This window comes from Harpia harpyja, chromosome 4 (genome assembly GCF_026419915.1).
Source record: "Harpia harpyja isolate bHarHar1 chromosome 4, bHarHar1 primary haplotype, whole genome shotgun sequence".
Classification (NCBI taxonomy): domain Eukaryota; kingdom Metazoa; phylum Chordata; class Aves; order Accipitriformes; family Accipitridae; genus Harpia; species Harpia harpyja.
The window spans coordinates 56,213,667-56,227,493 of record NC_068943.1 but is presented as its reverse complement, the minus strand read 5'-3'; the positions used below and the strand labels follow the sequence as shown (position 1 = coordinate 56,227,493).

The 13,827-nt window shown below is 37.8% G+C and overlaps 1 protein-coding gene across 5 annotated transcripts in view; it reads right to left on the bottom strand.

Moving 5' to 3' along the window:
- Nucleotides 1-13,827, bottom strand: part of MACROD2 (mono-ADP ribosylhydrolase 2) — a 918,876-nt gene that overhangs the window by 297,510 nt on the left and 607,539 nt on the right. For all 5 annotated transcript variants that reach the window (XM_052784123.1, XM_052784121.1, XM_052784124.1 and 2 more), the window contains exon 7: nucleotides 12,059-12,089. In XM_052784123.1, coding sequence (XP_052640083.1) covers nucleotides 12,059-12,089 — 31 coding nt within the window. The remainder of the gene's footprint in view (nucleotides 1-12,058; nucleotides 12,090-13,827) is intronic.

Here is a 13,827-nt window from a genome sequence, read left to right as displayed (position 1 = left end):
GTTAAAAACCTATCAGTGGCATAATGTTTAGCACCTATTATGGACACAAGTATAACTACCTTATAGTAATTAAAGGCATAAGAAAATGATTAATGTTCTGAAGCCATAAAAATGCATCAGTTGAACAGCTATTATGATTGCACTGTCTACAGCTCACAGCCTACACTGGGCAATTTAGGCTGACATGCGTTCTGCATAAAACTGATACTCATTTTTTCCAACACCGGATAATGAACTGGTACATAAAGCTTAAACTACGCACCACACGCTGGTCACCGCTGGAACAGTTGATTTACTCTTATCCTAAGGATGTAACTTTTTTTTTTTTTTTAAGATTAGGTTCTAGATCTTCCTATTCTGTATTTTTCTCATCAGAATGCCAAACAGTTCACGCTGTCATCATCTCCATTTTAGAAATATGCTTCTCGTCATAAAAACTGAGAAACAGGGAAATGGATACAGAAAACACGCTACCTGGCTGCCAGCTGGAACAACGTGCTGACATTTATACTGGCTCTTATTTAGCTCAGGGATGTCTGAAACAGGCCCTCCTCATGCAGGATCAGCATAACATTATTCACATTGAACAGTACCTTCCTCAACAAGTGACCTGCAAGTGCTACTCAATTTGACTAAGCAAACCAGAATTTGGTTTTTGACAGAACATGTCACAATGTGTGACGAAAGATGGTATTTTCCATATGGGATATTTCCAGCTCCTTCAAAGTGAAGGTTTAATGTTCTTATTCCAGAGCAAAATGAAAATAGAAGGGGACAAAGTCTTCCACTGCCACAGCATCACATACAGTAAATTATTACCCTATAAATAGTATTATACATTATTTCTCTTAAAGGGTTCTTTCAAACATCACAGAGACAAGGGAAGGGGAAAAAAAAGTGATATGCTGCATTGTCCAAAACTAAATTGGAAAATGATAGATACAGTTTATCATCCTTTCCTAATATATAGGAAAGCAAGCACTCTCTCATAAGTAATATATTGAAAGGAATAAAAAGAGAGACACACACACATTGTTTACAGATCAGACTTTAAAGTAATGTTCTTTACAAGGGGCTAGATACTCTTTCAAGAAAAAGTAAGATAGTAAAGTCTTATCTGCCCAAAATGAACATTATAAGAAAGGTATGATAGATTGGACCAGATTTCTCCTCTGCTGAAGTCAATGAAGTTACAGTCAAAGTGAATAGGGTCAATTACAAAAAGCTACATTTATTCCTCCAAATGCAATAGAATATTTCACAGCTAGTGCAAACCACTACAGCTTCTCTGAAACCAAAGTACATTGACTTACTCCAGCGTGGATTTAGCTCTGTTTCCATTTTAGTTACGAGATGAAAGCCTAAAATCATAGTAGTAGATAGTATAAAGAACATTATTACGAGTAGGTCAGTTAAAATTGGGTCTAATATTCCAAATATAACCCTAGAAGCCACACACGTGCTGCACCATTCCAAGAAGTACGTAAGAAGAAAGCTAAGACATCCACCAAAAGATCTCAAGTTTTTTTCATAGCTGACAGAGTAAATCTAGTTCTTCAGGCTGACGTTTTTTCCTTTCCATCTGGAACCAACCTAGGTCCTATTCCCTGGGACAACTTCAGAGGCTAGCTATCATCGCTCAGACCTGCTAGCAATAATCGTTGCTGTGACAGGCTTCTTGTGCAGTAGCCGTAACATGTCCACCCAAACCAAGGAGCCATTTTGGTGTCTGTGGGATCAGACACAAAAATCACTCTTTACAACAATAATTTAGCTTGTGCTCTCTCCAGGGATCTTGTAAGCCACTGCACAGTGACTCTTCCTCCTCAGGACTAATCCAGGTGATCTCGGTCCCACAGCAGTGATCAATGAGGTGCAGGTGGCACTCAATAATCTTTATCACACCCGCCAAATCCTAGCACCAAGAGTGAACAGTTTGTTTATGGGTGGTGCTGACGGCAGGCACACCAACAAGTCCCCTCATTCAGTCTAATGAGGTGAATTGAAAGATTAAGTCTGTCATGCTGGCATGAGGCCTCATTTTTCTTCTGTGCTACATAGGTTGCCCCCTTCCCACAGCCTGTATTTGATTGTGATTAATTTGTCAAGGCTGGCTATAGCATGGAAATGAAGAAATGGATTGCCAATTACAGTTAGTCTTCGCACAGAATACCCCTCGAAACGGTGCTATTCTGCAGTAGTGACAGCTCAGAAATAAACTGAATTCAGCTCTATTGAGCAGAAACATGACCCAATGTGTATTTTAAAGCAGAAGGTGACTCCCCCCCCCAAAACCAGCTCTTCAGTAAATGGTTGACTTCTAGCCTGCCTGCCTGGCAGGTACACAAAAAGACTATCCACATTTATTTCTGTAGTCCCCTTGTTAAGACGTACTGAACTTCTGACTTAACACTCTTCAACAAGGTGCACATTTGTTCCTGAATACCTCAGCCTGAGTAAGCCTGAAGGGGAATTTAATATGCATACTATTACTGCTAAGTAAACAAAACCAGCAATGATTCTGCTCTGTACAGAAGCTCTTAAAAGCATTCAAACTTCCTCCTGAACAGAAAGGTAAATTTTGACTCTTGCTGCGTTTCCTCTGCAGTAAACCTTACATGTTCTCACAAGCTGTTTAATATTTCATTGATATAGATAACTAGCTTAAATTGAATAATCAGATTCTGATAGATTAATGAAATAGGAAACAATTCCACAACAACCTGATTTTTATGAATAATTATTAATATGGAATTTGAGAAATAATACCGCAGTCCCAGCAATGCATGCATGCAATTAATTTTATGCACTGATACAATCACCAGCAAATTACTCAAGTTGCATAAATTCAAAGCCTGTGTACAAATCTAACTATCAACTTAGAAATTCAGCTAAAAAAAAAAAAAAAAATCCCTCTTCCCTCAAGAAAATTCAGACCACTGTAATAGATGCTTCCTTCCACTGTTGTAATTCACTGTATTTTATACTATTGTCTCGGGTATCACATCTTCAGACAGAAGAAAGGTGAATGTGTTTCCAACAGTCAGCAGCACACAATGGCTTTAAACACCTTCTGAAGACAAAAGGGCACAACTCTCTTCCAGGCTCAAGATGGCCTTCCATTAACACAACCACACCCAGATCTGTGGTATGCAGAACTGCAGAATACCTCTTATAAACATGATCCTGGCTTAGAAACAGGATTAGTCATTCATTACACTGAATCATCTGACTTCGCTATTCTTCTTCTGCCTCAGCAGCAGTTGCCCTTTCCTATGATACATGGTAGCATTCCTATCTAACAAAGATGCAGAAAAAAAGGACAACACAGTGAACAACCCTTGGAGGCAGAGACACCTTTAAATTGTCTTTCGGGTACTTCGATGAGACTCAGAATAGCAGGTCTATTCTGTTGATCTCTTCTTTCATTTCAGGAGAAAGATAAAGTATTTGCCCTAACAGCAATACATTTTTTCACCTTTCATAGGCCACCTAGAAGCCCCAATATTCTCACATACACTTCTTCCACACTTCTTGAAGCAACCTTCAGACACCAAACATATGAATGAGAGATGATCTTGGTAACATAGAGTAAATTTATATATGTGGTGACTTTCTGTATTTGTACTCGAGTAGTATTTAGGGTCTCCAACACTGACTAGGCCCATTACAATAGGTATCATATAAATACACAGTAAGAGACAATGTCTGCTATAAAGAACAAAATATAAGCTAAAAAAGGGGCAGCTCCACAATATTCTGTGGCCAGGCCTATCACTGTGCACTAAAAATAAGGAAAGAATAAGAGGAGCTGTTTTCCTAATGCATTTACTATCTAATGCAGTCACAGAAGTTCAAAAAGATACAGTTAATACCTTTGCGGTAAAACTAATTGATATACATCACACCATGAATATTATTCCTAGTCAACTTTGGTGTCTCAGTGCTTTTAAAAGCTATGTAAGGACGCACAAGCACAGACTAGTATGACTATTCTGTTCTCATAGAATAAGTTTTAAGCTGTGAGTGGGATTCAATATTAACTGAATACACTTAACATTTGTAAATGTCAGATAAAACAATTGTACAGTATTAAAATGATTGTGGGTGACGATCTAGGACTAAAAATCTTACCCTAGGCACTTTTTAGATCTTTTTCTAGCTGCTAAAGTATAGAAAATGTGTGTTGTGTAACTAAGATTACATACAAGACTAGTTATGCCACAGTGCAGGGGTAAATGAAATTGCTGCTAATACAACACACATCAGCTCTAGTGTAAGTTTTTCAAACCCAGGAGCAGTTTTACAGCTGTCAGGATGATACCTATTCTTCTTTAACTAGATTAATTTTATATTAAGTTCCTCCTTTCAAGGAAGCTCAGTTGCATCGTGAAATTTGACTGAAACCATTAAACTAGCTGTCTGTCTTTTTACAATGTGTTTAAAACTCAGAGGTAACACACTTCATATACAACATTTTTTGTAGAAATGGGGAAGGCATGAAAAAGATGTTCTTATAATTACTAAGTTGTCACGCTATATTTAATCGCGAATATGGTTACAAGACACCCACAACACCACAATGTTCTCCTGTTGCAAAGAAAACCTGCTTTGCTATAGCGCCTGATGAGATCTCACCAAGGAATCTGAGGTAACTGTGATTCTGTGATATGAATCTCATTTGTCAATGAAGAAAACATGTAAGAAGCTTGGAATCACAGAAAAACCCAGGTTGGAAGGGCTATGGCACCTCTGGAGGTCATCTGGTCCAACCTTCTGCTCAAAGCAGGAACAATTTCAAAATTGGATAAGGTTACTCAGGGGCTCAGCGAACCCTAAGAGAGCACATCTTTGTCTTTGCTTCTGAATTTTTACTTCTCAAGGTGAAATATAAATGCAGAGAAACAGTCATGAATAGCAATATACACACTGGATTTAATTGAGTGGTTGGTTGATTTAATTATCTGAATAGGTATCCAAATGATTAGACTAGTTGCTAGTAGCCTCTTAACTCTCTGAGACAGTAATTTTTAAATTATCTTGGGCCGGTTCATTCCTTTATATACATTTAAAGCTAAATAAAGTGAAACTGCATAATTTTGAACTTGGGCATCCTTCTGCTGCTCTCTTCTTCCACGATGCTGTGGTACATTCCACACTCATTAAAGCCAATGCAAAGAATGGAATTCATTAACTTATTGGGCTTCAAGTTTAGTTTTAGAGACATGCTCTTTTCTGGGGGAAGATTACATCAAAGAAAAATCTTGGATAGTGATAATTGGGCCTTTTACCAAGAAGTATTTTATACTTCATGTATCATATTAATTTAATGTCTCCAGGACAAGGTCTATATATCTTTATTTTCTTACTTAAATTCATTTCTTAACAAATTAGCTTCAAAAAGCTTTAGCTTTTCCTGATTGTAAAGCCACGGAACAAACATGTAAGATTATCTTGTTGACATCAGTCTGGAAAATTTAGAAAAGGGAATTAAGTGATACTGTTGGTATATAACAATACACAATTTTAACTTTCATCATGGTACTTGAGACATTCTTAATTCTTTGAATGGAAAACCACAAATACCAAAACAAACATTATATCTGACCAGCTGAAGCCCTGTTTGTGATATCAGCAATATGTTTTCTGAATACCAGAGATCTTTTCCAACTCTTATGCTTTGCAGAATAGTTTGCCTGGAAAAAAAAAAATACAAAAAGTGAAAGGGAATGGGGGAAAAGCACCCAAAGTGCAATGTGGTTTTGATGCCTTTGAAAATGTTACTGGTTTTTCTTCAACAGTCTGCAGGTATCTGCATAGGTCATTGCAAAAGCAACTAGACATGAGCCACGCTAGGAGCTTCAAGATGTAAGCCACTATGAAATAAGAGGAAGAAAGCACACAAACAATTGTTTCTTGCAGAGTAGAGCCAAGACTGAAGTTAAAGAGTGTGCGCAGAAGTTGCAGGATTGACAGGGGCAATTAATATACACAAATATAAACTCAGAGCAGTGAGCCTAACAAAGGAGCCAGGCTTTCCAGACTTTACAAAGCCTTAAGTTCTTCGTGCTTCTGCCAATTTTAAAAGAAAAAAGTAACTACATAGACTCTGTATCTCTTCCTACAATGAAAAGGGAAAAGACAAAAAAGCAAGGCCATGAGGCAACTGAGTATTCAGTGTTCAACAGTCTAAGCTTTCGAAGAGAAATTTTCAAGGACAACCACTAAACGCCATTTTAATGAAGGACAGGATTTATCCTCTAGTATTCAGCGGAAATGCTGTAAGCTAGACCAGTCAGCAAGAACTGCAGAATAGATAAAATTCTAGATAGTCTAACTACAATATCCATAAAATGCCAATTTCCACTGAAAAAGAGAGCTTATTAAGTCTCTTGTCTGGAATCAAGTTTGAGCTTCTCCTTGCTAAATATATCATATGAATGTTAATTTTAGACTGTTGAGAGCTCATCGATTTACACTTTCCAGTAATAATTTTTTTAGTATTTAAAATATGGGAAGAGACCAATTAGTATCACGGACACTACACTGTCTGAAATAAGAACACTGTTAAATAATGCATGCAACAAATTTTTATACAAGTAGTAATTAGATTTCTAGGATTACTTGAATATTATAATAGTCATTTCATAGCTGTTACTATTATTAATTTTAATAATAATCTCAGTTAACTGGAGATCAGTCCCAAAAGAAGCATCAAAAAATGAGTTCTCATATATCTTCATTTTCACTAAAATATTACATTACATGAATTATGGAGTAAATAACAAAATGCAAGTAACTTCCTAATGAGGTACCAAAAAATGACTGTTAAAACTACATAATAGTGTCAAAAAAGTTGATGCAGTCTGAGTTGAGGGTTGAGGAGCTGCTGGTTAGGTTAAAAAATTGGCTTAGTTAAGAGACAATCTTCTTAACGGGAACTTTCCTTATGTGAACCTACTGGATTTTCACATGTGCCCCCCCCCCCCCCCCGGCCCCATCACAGAGAATTTATATATATGATAATATCCATTTTCCTAGGTCACCATAATTGACATCACAATATTCAAATGCTGATGATCACGTACAGCATTAGGCCACTGTGATGGTTACAGGGACTCAAAGCACCAGACTGGAGATAAAGACAAGACTGCTTCATGGTTACTTATTATACATTTGTGTATAGTGGCTCTGAAAAATTTGCAGCTAACTCCTTCCTCGGCAAGATGACAGCACAACCCTTATTAGAATTGCTCATTAAAGAAATACATATCTTAGGAATGAAATGCCAACAGAAAATAAGAAGAAACAGATGGGAAAGATGGAAATAGATTGCCTCAACCTTTAGCCCCATGTCAGGAATTTATTCTGCTTTTGAAAACATTTGGTTTAGTCTTCTGACTCAGATTTTCAGAGGGCTTTTATAATCCTTCAGTAGCGCACCTGTCGGTTAATCCCTTGCTATAATCTCTCTTGGATCACCTCACAGGGAGAAAAGCTCATGGATATGGTCCCAGCCCTCTGTGGACTGGCAGGATGAATCGTTCTTTGGATACTGAGGAGAACGCACTGGAGGTCAAAACAGCTGACACACGAGCTGGCACTAGACCAAGGGACCTCTCTCCCCAGATAAACACAGCAGAGCAGAGGATCTGTGATACCTCCCTGCATCCTGCCTTGAGAACATATATGCTTTTATTTCCTATACACACTGCATACTTTTATTTTTTTTTTCTTTCCTTGCTTTCTATGTTTGCTTTTCAGACTCTTCTTTAGCAACACATAATAAATTTAACCTTGCAATGGTTTGCCATGACCAAGCCAAAAGCTACAAGTAAGCATAAGTGGCCTGATTATAAAAGAAACAAGTCTTACTCCAATGTAATAAAGGTGTTTAAAATGTGGTGAAACTGCGTTTCCACTGCCTAAATCACTGCAGACATTCTGCACCTTCATAGTTTTTGGTCTTTTTCTTTCCCTTTCTCTCTCTGTGTCTTTAAAAGAAGTGCAAATATACATTCACGACAAAATCTAAGAGCTGCCATTATCTTTTTTCTCAGAAAGGACAGATGATATCATTTATAGTTAAAGTCGAGCTAAAGTAAAATATACAGCTATACTGATGAAGAGACAAAAAGAAATACCAACTGGAGATATCTCTTAAAGTTTTATCTATTCCCCCCTCTTTCCTTTTTTTTTTTCCTCCCTTAAGTTTAAAATAACATTTAAATACTTGCTTATGTTGCCAGAGAGCAGCTTACGTTGCCAACATAAGTATCTAGGAACAGAAGCCAAACCTTGTATTACTATGAAATAACAGTAAGAAGGTAACAAATAGGTGTGCATAGACTGTAACATCTTCAACTCCTTCCATATGTAGTCCACCCCATAATTATCTCTCAACAGAGTATTGTGACAAACATGAAAATTCCTGTCTTCTCATATCCATTTGCAGAGCCTTGTTTTGAATTTGCAGCTCGTAAGGTTTGTAGCAGCATATCGGACATCCTTGTTCACTTTGCAGGCTGCAAACACCAGAATTTGTGGATAGTTTCTTAAAGACATGATAATGAGGTGCTCCTTCCATAAAATCTACTGAAGAAAGTTGCTTTTTTTTTTTTTTCTACTTCTGGCAGTACCTCAGACATAACAAGATGGTAATTATGGGGAAAGTGGATGTGTAAACGGTGATTCACTGTGTATAAGGTGAAAATCTGACACACTACAGCCTAAAATAACACTTTTTACCGTCTAGACTCCAGATTTGTCTGTAGGTTTATTTTTATCACTTTTTAATTTTATTTCTTTTTTAAACAGATAGTAAAATTGCTTTGAAAAAGGCAAAAGAGACAAAATGTAAGAAAATCCCTAAAAATCTAGCTGGCCTACAGAAAAGCTGTGATAAGGTTAAGATTGCACTCTTGCTCATGTTTGAGTATTATTGAGGATCTGTTGCTTGATACTCCAGGACCTCCCTAATGATATGGGTGTGACGCACGTCCTCTGTACTCCTCCTGAAGCAGTTTTGTTTATGGAAACTTCAAGCTCTTGATATCAAGGAAAACATTTATTGCAACAGAAGAGAGTAACCCAGGAATCCATGGGGATAGGAGTCTTTACAATCTTTGCTTTATTAGACTGATCATCAGTTTATAAGCATATTAGAGGTGACAGGGGTCTCTTAGGAAAAGATAGCACCTCCTTTTTTCTTTTCCAAAATGCCTGTGGGTAGACCCTTACTTGTTTTGCAGTCCTTACAAACATTCAGCATTGGTTGCTTCCTACTTCATTTTTTAAAGATTTAATCCCTCATTTGAAGCTATCAGACTTCTAAAACAAAGATCCCTCATGAGTGCATTTGTTGCCAGCACTCTTTAAATAGGAGCACATTAAAATCAAAAGTTTTGACTCCTGGCACAGTGCCTTAATGGCAAAAGGCCTTCTCGGGACTTTAACTTGTTCAAGCTGGAGCATCCACAGTGCTATGGGTGAAAATGGAACATCAGGAAAGTGTTTGGGGAGGAAAGGCAGACCTTTCTTCTATCCAACACCCTTCTCATGAAAAGCAATCTGCCCTTCGCCAAAACCTCAGAAAAAGGCTTGCTTGCTTCTTTCTTTCCAGTTTCCTTTTTATGGGAGAAAAGGAGTGCTCTGCAGTGATGCACACAAGAAAGGATTGCTCTCCAGAGAAGCGTGACTGCTCTCTCCTAATAATAATAGAAAAGGCAAGCAATCTAAGCATTTACAAGAATTTGGAGCAGAATGTAATCCAGATTCTTAAATTGGATACACTCAGTTGATCTCTTGCAAATTTGTCCAGTTCCATTTGGAGGTGAAACTCAATTCTCAGCCAAGGGTTTCTGAAGGGACAGCGTTTTTTCGTATGGATCTGAGGTGAGAAATCAAGGCTGTATGTTCCTTCAATAACATTTTATTGGGATAGCCCAGTGTTAACTGCACAATACAGAAAGCAATACTAATCAGCTAGGCCACCAGGAATGAAGTTGATCCACTTGCTTGTCTAGACGCTGACTTTATCTAAAGGAATGTGCATGTATAGAGGGGACCAACCCAAAAAAAACAGAAAGATGAAAGCATAGCTTTGCAGGTTTTTGGTGTACTTTACACCTCAAACACATCACACAGCATAATTTTAGTGCTGCAACTGCTATCAAACATTCTTGAAAATATTGACACCTGAAGCAGAGTTGCCTGTTTAATTACTACTCTCAGGCAGTACGTCTGAGAGTCTGGAAAGAAGGCAAGTATTTTTTTCATTGAGGAATAGAAAGTATTTATTAAAATGTAAACAGTAAAATCAATGAGAGATTGTATTCCCAAAACAAACAAAAAAAAGCAGCATCAGAAAACCAGAGTATTTTAGCAGAAATGTGTCTTAATTCATTTCCAAAGGTGAAAACAGCAAACAATTACTGAAAAAGCATCTGCCACACTACATAATGTTTCAGCGATGCCACAGCTTTCCAGTTAAAATCAATGCTTACTTGAAGAAAAGCATCCGTTACCTCAGGAAAAGAAAACCCAAGATTCCTACCAGAGATCCTTTCCAACTTTCTTTACTGACTTCAGGGAACCATATTCCTCACCTGCTGAGACCTTTTCCATTACCTAGGCCAATTCTAAAATAAAATGAACTATTATTTGTACATTCCACTTACTAGTAATTACTAGTAATTTCCACATATTTACACCATGTCTTGCCTGGTTTTGTAAACTAATAACAAAAATGTGTCTATGTTAAAGATCATTATATATGCCAAAGAGTCAAGGACTGAAATGCAGAGCTCCCCTGAAAATTCAAGAGGGGGACCTGAACTGAGGATCAAGGCAGAGCTTTATCTGAAACCAGATTCACATTCAGTGACTTCTAGTGTTTGTGAAAATGGCATCTGCACGTTCTGCCATAATGAAAGTGCAGTTCAAGTAGAAAAGGATACAGCACCCAAAGTAATTTAGATTCTACCTTCTGAAGCCTAATTCAGATTTACAATCATCAAACAATCAGTTTTAAATAAAAGGTCTTTGAAAAAGAAGAAACAACACTAAATATTCCTGTCACTTCCCTCTACCCCCCCCGCATCTGCAGTATCTGATTAGTCAAAACTCAAATTATTTTATCTAAAAATTACTATATGTTATTTTCACACAGCAGCAGCTATTGTCATACTATAGTGTTACACGATAACTGCATTTTTTTAAATGTATTGCTGCTTAGCAAGTTTCTTTAAAACCTTTCAATTGTACTAGTAATCCAACCTACTATCATTTGTATGCATTTATGGAAGCTTAATGAAAGAAAAATCAGCCTACATTATTTTTAAATGAAAAATTATTTTTGTTCCCTTGTAATTTGCATGTCCTCTCAAATTTCTCCATATTTTTTTCTAAATATTGAACAGCTTGTCTTTTTCCTCCTTCAAATATCATGCCCACTTCTTCCACAATGTCAACCAAAAAAGCAGCTGACTATTAGTGATGAATTGCCTTAAGATTACAACAAAGCAAGTGACAAACTTTTATAATAACCCTTTCCCTCCAGTTCTTCAGGCAGTATTAATTTGCATGTAAATTAATAAACTAAAAATGTGGAAGCACCACTCAAGGGAGCTAAGACAACTTCATGTTATTCTAGTAAGCTTGCTTGAGGAAAACATACTTTTTGCCCAGTCTTGGACATTGGGGAGTCCTGCTTGCTTGCCTTCTGGATGGAAAATTTTGCAAAAACCCTATTTTTCCCTGTTGAAGCCACAGCAGTGTGTTTAAGAGTTACCGGAGCTGCAGAAGTGTAATCACAGTTGTGGGTCTCAGCTCACAGGCTAAGGGTTGTACTAAGGGCTGCACAAAAGTATCCCACTTAGCAGCACACCAGTATCCAGTCACAGTCAAAGGCTTTGGGTCTTTTGTTAGTTAACACAGGATAAGTAGATTTGCAAGCCAAAATGACTGACGAGACATCTGATATGAAATATCACTGTTTAAAATAGTAATAATAGGAAAAACTGAGTAAGCAGTAAGCAACATCTAAGGTCTTACTTACCATAAATTCCTGTTGAAATACAGGGAAATGCCTGTAAAACAAATGAAAGAAAAAAAAAAAAATCAGTGGGATTTCTGTTTGCTGAACTTTTTATCAAAACCAAGGGTATTTTTAAATGCCTGTTTTTCAACACTCAGAGATTATATGTTGTAGCCTTCATTCTTACGGCACTCAATTCACAGGCATTTTCATATTATATGAAACATATTCCATATGTTTTCCTTGCTGCCATGTTAATAAAGCTGCATTCTTTTTCTCATCTTGAGCTATGAGCAACATTTGAACCCGGAATCATTATTAAAACTGCCTTTTGAGCTAAAAATTAACGCTATGAGCTAAAAATTAATGCCATAAGCTAGTATGGTAGGGAAAAAAAGACATATTCTCTAGGTAGAGTTAGACAATGTTTCTTCAGTAGTAAAATAAGCTTGGCCAGCTTAAACCCTGCCCTCCATGGCCTCTTTGCCTTGCCTTCGTTCATTATAACCTCCTCCTTTGTTTCAGAGCCTTTCATTTTTAACCTCAGTTCTTTCAGACATGTGGTTTATGGTGTGACCCAACACAGCTGTACTGGTACAAGTCAAAGGCTTGCAAACTGGTGCAGGGAGAGGAACTAGAACATGCTGGGTGAAAAGAAAGAGTACATTTTGGGGTCAGCTCAGACACCAAAGAAAATGCATCATGCAACAAGAGATGGTTATAGACACTGTGCCAGCAGGAACAACAATTTACGTTTCTCCTAGCTGTACGTGTTGTCTACAGATTTGCATTTCTGTGAGCCAGAGTCAGTTTTCCACCAAAAGAAACCAAAGCTGTACTGCCCACAAGGTTTCACAAGAGAGACAATTTTCTTTGTGTGCAGTTGATATGTGGTATCACCTTTGCCTCCCACCTCTGGACTGACAGAAAACACAGCTCAAAGGTACAAGAGCACCTGGGACCAAAGTCTCAAATATCCACCCTCAGGCTCCCTCCAGATCCCCTGGCAATGAGTCATCATACAAAAGGAAGGAATTCTTCTTTACTTAATCACACAGGAAAACATTATTCAAAGCTAATGCTTGCTTTATATTTAACCAGGGAATTAATTAGGGAATGGTGATTAAGAAAGGAGAGGTCTAATGGAAAGAATACATCCTCCCCTCCCCTCTGAAAATACTTAAGTAAAATAAAGTGGGGGAGAAATATAGTGTCATTCCTTCTCACAACCACTACAACTTACATCCTGAAAAATACTTAGCTCTGTAGTTTGTACCCAATAAATAGCAACAAATCAGCTCATTAAGGAAATGAGGAATGGGGGGAGGGGGAAGCCCCACACATGGTTACAGAGCTCAGGCTGAGGTGGCAACAGAGGCTCCAGCAATAAGAGAGAGGCATAAAGGATGATTTTGTCCAGTTTAGCAACAGATTTTAAAATTCACAACTATTGAAGTTTCACATGTTAAGAGATAATTTCTCCAAACAAGTGTTTTGTTTTCCATTCTTTTCCACAACTTGAGTAACAGCACATGATTTAGATACTCTTATTGGCCACAGGGAATGAGTAACAGAGTATTCAGGGTTCCTTCTCTTACTGGCCCCACAACTCTGGGCAAGGGGAAACAGTCCTGCAGCACCTCTGAAATCCCGTCAATCCTGCAGCTCCTTGGGCAACACCACACATGGTACCTACGGTAAGCAGGACCACCACTGATGACTTCAGATCCCCACGCATGTGGCAAAGCCATCCACCTCAGGGAGCACGAGCTGGGGCGGCTCTGCAGCCC